Source organism: Cryptomeria japonica, chromosome 3 (genome assembly GCF_030272615.1).
Source record: "Cryptomeria japonica chromosome 3, Sugi_1.0, whole genome shotgun sequence".
NCBI classification, from domain to species: Eukaryota; Viridiplantae; Streptophyta; class Pinopsida; order Cupressales; family Cupressaceae; genus Cryptomeria; species Cryptomeria japonica.
The window spans coordinates 351,297,597-351,308,236 of record NC_081407.1 but is presented as its reverse complement, the minus strand read 5'-3'; the positions used below and the strand labels follow the sequence as shown (position 1 = coordinate 351,308,236).

Sequence of the window (10,640 nt, the reverse complement as noted above, 5' to 3'; positions counted from 1 at the left end):
TATTAATTTTATTTTGTATTTGTAATGTTTTATTGCAGCAAACTTCACTTTATTATTTGCCTCAACTTCAGCTTTCACAAAACTATCCTAAAATGTCTACTTCGGCTTCTAGACCCCCCATGAGAAAGGACCCTGCTTGGAAATATCATGAGGATTTTCTAGGGCAAGGAAAGGGGCAAACAAAATGTATGTTTTGCAAAACAATATTCCATGGAGGTATATATAGGCTGAAATACCATATTGCTGGTGTGCGTGGACATGATGCCGAACCATGCCTAAAAGCAGTCTCTGAGGCCATATGTGATTGTTATGTAATGGTTGAGGAGATTGAAAGAAAAAAGAAACAAAAGGAGGATCGAGCGGCCATTGGGAGAGAGACAGTTTTAGGAAGAGGGACACAGTTAGGTTGTGTTGGAGGCCCTTCTTCCTTACCTCCATATCGTTCCACTCAGTTTGCTACTGCTGGTGCTTTCGTTTCTGCTTCTGCTTCTATAAGTGGCAGTGCCACTGCCACCGCCACTTCTCATGCTCCTACCACTAGTAGTCATAGTGGGAAGGTTACCATTGGACCTAGGATTCGTAAATCTAGGTTGGATTCCTTCTTTGTGCCTCGCACTACTCCTGGGTCCCAACCGTCGCTTGAGGGCATGGGTTGGAACAAGAAGGTCCATGATGCTGCTAAAATGGCAATTGGCAGGTTTTGGAGCTACAGCTGTATTCCATTCTTTGTAGCCAGGTGAATGTTTTACTTTTATGTTTGATAACTTTGATTGTTTTAATTTTTATATTTAACTTATCTCATTGAATTTTTATACTTAACTTATCTCATTGAGTTTCTTTGTGACAGGTCTCCTTATTGGCAACAAATGGTTGATGCCATTACCATATGCGGGGCGGGGTTCAAAGCCCCTAGTGAGAGTGATTTGAGGGGACCCATTTTGTCTCAAATGGTGGATGATGTGAAAAAGGATTTAGATGAACAACGCCACATATGGAGCACTAAAGGTTGCACCATCATGATTGATGGTTGGACGGATAGGAGAAATAGAACTCTCCTTAATTTTCTTGTTTCTTCCGCAAGTGATTGATTAATTTTAGTTTCATATAGTCTTTAATTTTTTATTTTTTATCTAATGGTTTATTGAATGATCATTGACCTAGCTTTATTTTTTTATTTCAGGGGGCACCGTTTTCATCAAGTCCATTGATGCCTCCGCCCATTGCAAGAATGCCACCTACCTATGTGAGCAGATAAAGGAGGTGATTGAAGATGTGGGTGAGGAGAACGTGGTACAGGTGGTGACCGACAATGCAGCAAATTATGTTGCTGCGGGTAAACTTTTGATTACAAACTAATTTTGTTTGCAAATTAATTACTATCTTGTAGTTTGTACCTCCATTAATTACAATTTACAATGCAACAAATTATGTTGCTGCAGGTAGACTATTGATGGAGAGGCACCCATCTATAGTTTGGACTCCATGTGTTGCTCATTGCATTGACCTCATGTTGGAGGATATTGGAAAAATCCCATGGGTCCAGAGATGTGTAGAAAGGGCAAGAAATGTCTGCAAATTTGTATATAATCATTCATGGGTGTTGGCTCTTATGAGACAATACACAGAGCAGAAGGAGTTGCATCGTCCAGGAATCACAAGATTTGCCACAAACTTCCTCACATTGCAGTCCATGCTTAGGTCTAAGCCTCCCTTGAGATGTATGATTGTTGGTGAGGAGTGGTCTTCCTCATCCTATGCTACCACCCCTGCAGGGATAGAGATGGCAGACTGCATTTTTGATGAGCAAGGCTTTTGGGTCCCTTGTGATGAGATAGTGAAGGTAATTTTTTTATAAATTCTACAATTTAGCTTCATGTTTTATAAGTTATTATATGTATTCTCTTATTTGCTCATTTTTCTAAATTACACAATATTTTCAATTTTGCAGTTTGTTAAGCCCTTGGTGGTTTTGTTGCAAGTTGCGGATGGAGATAAGCCCGCAATGGGCTATATATATGAGGGCATGGATAGGGCGAAGGAGGCCATCAAATTCGTCTATGGAGCAGATGAGAGCAAGTATGGTCCCATTTGGGAGATCATTGATAGGAGATGGCATCATCAGCTAAATAGGCCCATCCATGCGGCAGCCTATTATCTGAATCCGGCATTCCGTTTTATCCCTTCTTTCAAGGCTGATGCGGAGGTCCTTAATGGGCTATATGCAATCATGGAGAAGATGGGACCTGCCGGTACTTCTCAGATAGACCTTTTTCGAGAGCTACAGATGTTCTCAGATGCACAAGGGGAGACCTTCTCTCGTCCCATCGCCAAACACGCTAGAACAACTATGATGCCAGGTAAAAATAAATTGTTAGGCTTAATTTTAGTTTTATTCAATACTATATTGTAACTTGTTAAATGAGTTCATGAGTGAGACTGATTTTATTTATTTTTCTCATTTCAAACTCAGATCATTGGTGGAACTTTTTTGGCCCAGAGACACCAAATGTTCAGAAGTTGGCCATTCGTATCTTGAGCCAACCATGCAGCGCATCAGGTTGTGAGCGCAATTGGAGTATGTTTGAGCACATACACTCCAAGAGGCGCAATAGATTATCTGTGGAGAAGATGAATGATCTCATCTTTGTTCACTACAACCTCCGCCTGAGAATGAGAAAGAATGCAACAGTTGACATGTCTCCTATCATTCTAGATGAGGTTGATCTTGAAGCAGAGTGGGCCAATGAGAATCAAACAGCTCCTGGGACTCCTACAGCTGTATTTAGTGATGATGACATTGATTGGATCGACCAGGTAGATATAGAGGCTGAGGCTGTAGCCATGGCAGAGGAGGAGCAGAGAACATGAGCAGAGACAGGAAATACTGAGACTCGGAGTGACACAGCTGTTCCTGATGTTGGTGAGCATGACACAGTCGTTCCTGATGTTGGTGAACATGGCATGGTGTCACGGGGAGCAACTATGGCTGCTGAATCATCCAGGACCTACTTTAAACGCCTTCGCAGGGGGCCAAGGCGAGAGGGTGCACAGCCATCTCAGCCATAGGCTTGTACACTTGTAGTTGTATTTAGTTTTACTATTTACCTTTGGTATTTGTATGAAACATTTGATGATGATCATATGATGACATGGAATTTTTATTCCATGAGTTTTGTAATATTGTATACATTTGACAATATTTATATATCTATGTTTCTTATTTTCTTCAGCTACAATTTGCATTTATGCTTATGTGATTGATGTATACTTGTGTATGTAATCAAATGAGCCGAGTTTAATGATGTTTTTGTGTCTTTAAGGTGTATTCAATAAAGGGTGTCTGAAACAAGTTTTAAATCTTTAAAAATCTCTAAATTTCTTGAGTTTTTCACTTTCCCGAGTCCAGCCGAGTCTGGAGCCGAGTCCAGCCGAGTCCCGAGTCCGAGTCCGAGTCGGCCTTGCCAAGTTCGAGCCGAGTCCGAGTCCCGTTTCTTTGGTTTCTCTTCTCCCTTTTATATCTCATTGTTGAGGGACTCACAACTTTTCCTTTCATGTCTTTTGACTTCTCAATAACTTAATTAATTTTTTAATTAATCATATTTAATTATATTATTTTATATTTTAATTTAATTTTAAATATTTTAATTTTATTATTATCATTTACTATTAAATTTTATTTCAAAGTGGGGACATTACAAAAAAATTCGCGATAGAGTTTCATTTGGACTCGGCTCGTGAGTCCTTGGCAAGTCGACTTGGCCTGCCAATGGACTCGCGAATCTCTTGGCAAGTCCATGAGTTTTAAAACTATGGATTTTTCCTTGCTTGGTTTTTTGTTAGAGAAATCAGAAGTTTTTTACACACGAGATGACTCCAATTTTCCCAATTATGTCTATCAAAAGTCCCCCTAATGTACCTTATTGCAGTTTCCAAAACTTTGTTAGATGTCATCTATGTCTTGAAGTCATGACTTTTATGACTCCACTTGTCTTTTGTTGCAAATTTTAGACTTCTAGGATCCTGCTCATTGTATCATCTTCCAACCTCCAATTTCCTGACTTTACCTTGTATAATCTTTAGTGCCCTTTACCAGAATTTTCAGACTTTTGAGACATGCCCTCTCATTTTAATCATTTTCTTCCATACTTTGAATTTCCGTTTTATTTTATTTCAGTGCTTCCAGACTTTCATTACAAGCTCACTCACACGTTAAAGAAAGATGCAGATAAGGTTAAGCCAATCAACTTCTAAGGATGATAGGTCCTATTCTTCGAATGATGACTCACCATTTAAGATTGCCATTTCAGAAAGCGGGATCAACATACTGGATTTATTTTATTGTCTTTACTGTGTAATATGTTTTCAAAATGACTTAAAAAGCAGGTGTTGGTTATGTAACAACTTTTGAAAGAAAGGACTTAAAAAGTTTTCAAGAAATGCATAATCCTTTTTTATTGACCATATTCATCCTATATTTTCCTCGTTTGTGTGATTCCCTGAACTCTGAGTTTAGTCAGAAAAACATGCAAGTTTTTTTTTTTTGATCTTTTTTCCGTTTACATGCAAACCAAAACTAAACTTTTGACTTGTTCACTTGTAATATTTGTAAATATGCTCTGACGTGCAATAAAGAGAACCTATCCTTAGAATAGATGAGGAACTTAATCTAACATGCCGTCGTGAATATATTTTGACCTAAAACCTACTCATTTACCAAGAAAATTAAATTTATACTTTCTCCACTTCATTTTACGAAATTAGTTAAATCCAGGGTTGCATAAATCGATTGCCGTCTATTATTTTGTTGTCATTGTTTAAGGCTCAGACAAGTGAGCACGAATCAGCGTACAAATACTAAAAATGATTCTGATCGGTTGCACGGTAAATTGTATCACAGACCACACAGAGGCATGCGCCCAACTTTATTTAATCAAGTTGTCACAAAATTATTCTGAGACCTAAATTCAGCTCAACATTATTTATTACTCTTATCCAGAGAAAAACAGAGTATTTGATCTGCTCTAACCTTAGTCAAAAGCTTTCCTTTCTGAACAACCAGAACTTTAGTTGGATACAAGAGTTTTAGCTCTAGTTGCTCCACATGTACCGACTGCTTCACCTCCTATGACCACGGGCACTAGTTCATATTGCTGCATGACATGATTTAGCGATATTAATAGTAATTAAAAAGCCAGACCTAAATGCCGATATAATAACACAGCAAAGCCATTTGTGTAAAGTTTACGCATTTTGGTTTTATAAAAACAATAAGTTAGCACAAAACATCAAATACTCTCGGTTTAACCAAATTGCAAATTGCAAAGAACATCTACTATTATTTCTCAAGAACTACCAGTCTACAGGAAACTAAAGCATTTTTGTTATCATTTTCAAGATTACTGGTTACAATGTACAAATATCTTCTCAATCCAGTCCCATTATTTCATTAGTTTTAAAGGATGTAATTAGAAATAATCTAAAATGTTGAGATACTCTGAACCCTAGTCCCAGTATTAATATCACCATCAGTTGCATCACTACTTGTGACTGAGAGGAAAAAATGAACTGGTTATTTATTTTTCTAGTGCAACTGATAATATGAAACAGATACAGCTTTTTTCCCAGAGGGATAAGAAAACAAAAGATAAAAAATGTATAAATGGACTTCATTGGCAGGGCCGTTACATTACATGGCAACACTTCAAATGATATATTAATTATTTTTTTTTCTCGTTTCTACATATTTCCCTGGTGATGGAATGCATGCGTTTTTCACATATTATATGAAGCTGTCAAAAGAAAACAGTGGACAGCTGAAACATACAAATGCAGCTGGGGAAAATAAACTAGCACTTACATCCATTGGAGGTTCAATGATACTGTAAAATTATAAATATTGTTTAAGATTACATAACAATATAAGTTGATTGGATGAAAGGGCAGGGGAGAGGGAGTCTCATACGGCAGTTTCAGCTAGTGAACAGCAATATAAGGTCGAAAAAGGCAGTGTTTTGCATCGAACGATGTTGGGTAACAGGGATCATGGAAGCAAATTTCAGCTTAAGGGCCAAGGAGCGCCAAATTGCTTTTACAGGAAAGATATCCAACGAAAGATTGAGGAATGCCTTCAAACGACATTGCCCGATGATGCTGCAAACAATTAAAATGTTGCTTGAGGACGATTTTTGAATTCGGACTACAAATATAGGACAAATGTGGACCTAGCATCGATGTTCTTTGCTTGGCTGTTGGAATTGGAAGGCAAAGAAGAAGTTGAAAGGTTAATGGAGCTTTGTGTTTGGCCCCGGTGGAGGGGAGGAATTTATTGAAATGGCAGAATAAGGTGCGGTTTTCAAGGCAAGTGATGGAAGCCGCGGTTCTGTAATTGTTTCAATGCTCTGCTGCAGCCATTTCGTCCATCGGAGAGGACAAGTGTTAGCAGGGTCAGAACTCGTTAAAGACATGTTGGAAGAGCAGAAGCGGTTGGAACTGCAGAGCGCGGTAGAGGAAGCAATTGCAACAACAAATATGTCGAAGTAGAAAATATCTGTTGGGGGCAAGGTTTTTTTTTGGGAATGTAAAAATGATTGTTCTTGCACAGGGGAATGTTTTTCATAATCTTTTTGGATGGAGGTGGTAGGATAGAGGAAGAGCATCCGTTATTGTATGTGTTTCAATAATAGTTTTTTTGTTTTTTTTGGTTTTTTTGGGCATATCTTATTTTTTAATTACTAATTAAATTTTTTTTTAAAATAAATAATCAAAAATTTATTAATAAAGTTGACTCTACGGGGTTCTTTCGGCAGATCTTAGCATTGCCTAGTCTGTGGTTGCTCGTAGGCGTAAGGGGAAATCTTCTCCCCTGCCCCATATCTTTCTCATGGGGGTTTGGGTGGCCCGTCCCTCCCTTGAGTGGGGTTTGTTCCCTGGTTGGTTAGGTTCCTTTGTTTAATCCTTTCCGCCTTTGGGATGTGGTTCTCTTCCAACATCATCTCTCTTGATGTTGCTTTTTGTTAAGGGTCAGCGCCCTAGTTAACGTTGCTTTTTTAGTAAAAAACAATCATTTATTTTTTAGTATTTTTGGATCATAAGTAGTTCATTTGAGCTTTTTTATTGGTATCCATAGCGCACTACTGGGACATTTGGGCATAAGTATTGGCAATTTTAAATGCATGATTATTGGGGCATTTTCTCACGATGTGCATCGTTACTACCCAAAAGCCAAAATAATAGCTATAACAACTACTAGTACGCTTCCCCTAACATATTTAATATCTTCCTTAAATTAATACAAAAGGGGTCTAGACCTCTTACATAATAACATAAATTTATATATGTTTTGACTAAAAAATATGAATTTTGATTTGTAATAATTTTGTTGATTTTTCTTTGAAACAACTAGATTTGTTTGAAGAATCTAAAGAGTCAAATGCCATTATATGAATAATAATATGATAGAATTTATTGTGGCTACATCATTTACTTTCTTTCATTTTTGTAGGGGAAAGGATCTAGTAGTTGAGCACTCTAACTTCACACCTTTCAAAAAAATTCTACATGGCAATTTTAAATCACTTCCAATTTTTTGCAATAGCTTACTTGGCAAGTCCCCTGCTTAAAACTAAGGTTTCATGTCCACATCATCAAATATGATGCCACATCAACATGCTTGTTGTTGAGGTGTCCAAAAAGGCCCAAAAGAAAGTTAGACTAGTAGTTGTTCACTAAGTCATATTTTATTGTTTTGTTGATGTGGCATCATATGATTTGTTGCTTTTTAGATTTAAGGAATATATTTCATTCAATTATTGGTACTTATGATCAGCACTAACAATTTTAAAGTCATGTTAAAAATATTGAACATTAAATCAGCAAATTCTATTTCAACTATTAGAACATGCCCATTGTTGAGTCATTTTTCCTATGTATATGTATGTATGTGTGTATGTGTAATCCTAAATCGTATTTTATTTTGTAGCTTCACTTTTCTAAGTCTTTTCATTCTTACATATTGAAATTCAATGTTAATAAAAATCAAAATTTGTAAACATTTTATTACATATATAAGTTTAGTAATAAAAAGTTAAATTATTGAGATGGAGGTTAAACTTTTTCATTTTTGTTTTTATCATTGATTGTCCACTGTATAAGATAAATGTTGTAATTGATTAGTTTTATTGTTTTTTCGTCTTTCAAAAAAGAGGAGAATTAGAAGTTTAGAACTTTCAGAGAGTGTGCCACTAATTGTACATACTTGAAATTACTATCAAGTGAGCTTCTTCTTTCTTTCTAATAATGTTGTGTCGATTATTTTCATTTTGGAATAGTGGTCAAAAGAGAATACAAACTCTATATGAAGTCGTGCTATGGGTTTGACTCTAAATATTGTTGTAAATGTGAGACCTTATCTTTTAGTCTTACAAATACTGATTGTGGCTTTATTTAGTGAAAGATTTCATGATTTGTGTATAGTGATAGCCCATGCTATAGATATTGGTATTTGTTTACAATTGCCTATAATATACATTGTTTCGGTATAGTTTTTGGTTTTTTTTAATCTCATTATGGACCATTATAGTTATCAAATGTTATTGTAATGTGTGCTAGTAACTCTAGTGGTTTATATCTCATAAAATATACAATATCTTTAACTTCTCTAAAAGATCCATTTACAAGTCCAACTTGGATCCACAAATTTGTTTAAGGATGACATGTTGAAATTTACTTAGTAACACCTCTTGGTGAAGTTGCTCATCATTATTATCAATGCCTAATTTATGTTAGGAAAATACTTTTTACCTTTTATTTAAAAATAAATAAATTTAAATTTAGTTCTAGTAAATTTATTTAAAGGTTCTACAAATCTACATTTTTACTAAAAAGTGGTTAATAGTTGTCTTATTTTTATTCATAAAAAAATAGTTTTGACCATTAAATTATGTAATTAGATTCATGAAGCCTCCATAGTCCATGATAATCAGTTTATTAACTTCTAGATTAGACCATGTAGATTTTTGTTGCCAACATTTAGGATCAAACTATATGATCCACCATCAGGACATAAATCAAATAGCAAGAGAAGAGAAATGTGATGATGGATCATAGAGTTTGATCCAAAACGTTGGCAACAAAAATCTACATGATCTAATTCAGAAGTTAGCATACTAAAATTAGGTAATGCTTAACAATAGCTAAGTTTATCTATATAGACCAATACTTTCATAAATATTTTTTGTGTGAATAGGGTGCATAAATTGAGGAAGCTCAATATAAAAAGTCACTGCTATCAATTGAAAAGAGAAAGTTAAAATTATCTACCTTCCTTACTATTTGAAAATGAAATCAAGGTCGAGGAGTAAAATATTATAGGAAAAGTTATATATACGTGGTCTAGAAAAGTTAAATTTTAAAAAATATATATGATTTTGTCTTCATAAATTTGCATTTAATAAGAGAATACAAAAATATAATGATGTGATAATATAATAATTTAGTCTTAAAATCTTTTTCTTTTGAAAATAGGTTAATAGAAATATAAAAATATAATAATAATTTAGTATTAATTACAAAATCATGTCTTTTACATGATTTAAAAAAATATAAATATGCTAGTTATACATTTGCAAATTTCAAAATTTTCAAGATAATAATTACATCTTTAAGATAATGACTTGTACAAATAGTCTAGACATTATGGTTTGTGCATGAAATGAAATTATTATGATACCTTTGTACAAGTAGATTTTTCTTAATCCTATATGTATGATTATAATGTAAAGACATCCACTATTTATTTTTCTCTCCACTTAGTCATATAGTTTTTGATTACGTGCAAAATGGGTTTTGAAGGGACCTGAAACCCTTTACAAATCAAACAAGGGATAGAACTAGACTGCTCAACAAAGAGGAGAGAGCCACAACCAAAAACCAGAGTCTGCCCCAAAAGACAACAGGCAACCCAACCAAAGACAGGGCCAGAAAAACCAGCCCAAACAACCAATCACAAGGGCCCTCAAGATTTACAACTAGCCTTGTGGGAACGAAGAGTCGTATCAAAAGAAGGCTTGGACATCTTTGAATGTTTCCCCTTTACAGTAATCCTTCCTTCTTCAACTTTAGCTGCCACAACAGACCAATCTGAAGAGCCCAACACCGATCTATTTGGATTGGGAGAAAGAGCATCAATAGAGGGAGCAACAACCGTTGCAGACACAAGACCACATCTAGCAGATGGGACAATAGTTGTATCAACACACGGTGAAGTAGTTGGCGGGGTAAAATACAACAAACCATTTTCAACAGAAGAGACAACAACATCCTATATCACAACATCTTTAATCACAGAAACATCCTTTGTGGCATCCGAAGAATCTTTCTTTGCCATTAAAGAATCTGAACCAGCCATAGTAGAAACACCAGCAACCTGCAACTCTATAGAAGAGTCCAAAGATTTCTTTACGATCTATAATGTTGGTATGAGGCCCCCGACCACCATGAAGCCACTGGATTTTTCTTCTCCAGCCCACAATTCCTAGCCGCATGGCTAGTCTTAAAGCATCTACGATACCTAAAAGGAATACCTTCGTAATCCAAAGATTGGACCCAACTGCCAAAAGAGGAATTAATGACAATCTCAGTTG

General features: G+C 35.7%; 2 protein-coding genes across 2 annotated transcripts; both read left to right on the top strand.

The window, feature by feature from the left end:
- The first annotated feature begins 558 nt into the window (after positions 1–558).
- On the top strand, positions 559–1,174 carry LOC131874503 (uncharacterized). The gene is made up of 2 exons (XM_059217910.1): positions 559–736; positions 848–1,174. The coding sequence occupies exons 1-2, from the start codon at positions 648–650 to the stop codon at positions 1,086–1,088; spliced, it is 330 nt and encodes a 109-aa protein (XP_059073893.1). The 5' UTR covers positions 559–647; the 3' UTR covers positions 1,089–1,174.
- A 95-nt stretch (positions 1,175–1,269) lies between these two features.
- On the top strand, positions 1,270–3,137 carry LOC131076524 (uncharacterized). Its single transcript, XM_059217909.1, has 3 exons — positions 1,270–1,840; positions 1,949–2,357; positions 2,471–3,137. The coding sequence occupies exons 1-3, from the start codon at positions 1,451–1,453 to the stop codon at positions 2,866–2,868; spliced, it is 1,197 nt and encodes a 398-aa protein (XP_059073892.1). The 5' UTR covers positions 1,270–1,450; the 3' UTR covers positions 2,869–3,137.
- Positions 3,138–10,640: the final 7,503 nt, after the last annotated feature.

Coding starts and splice junctions, on each gene's coding strand:
- LOC131874503 (XM_059217910.1), top strand. CDS start 648: ATGGGTTGGAACAAGAAGGTCCATGATGCTGCTAAAATGGCAATTGGC. Junction 737..847: donor ATTCCATTCTTTGTAGCCAG/GTGAATGTTTTA, acceptor TCTTTGTGACAG/GTCTCCTTATTGGCAACAAA.
- LOC131076524 (XM_059217909.1), top strand. CDS start 1,451: ATGGAGAGGCACCCATCTATAGTTTGGACTCCATGTGTTGCTCATTGC. Junction 1,841..1,948: donor CTTGTGATGAGATAGTGAAG/GTAATTTTTTTA, acceptor TCAATTTTGCAG/TTTGTTAAGCCCTTGGTGGT. Junction 2,358..2,470: donor TAGAACAACTATGATGCCAG/GTAAAAATAAAT, acceptor TTTCAAACTCAG/ATCATTGGTGGAACTTTTTT.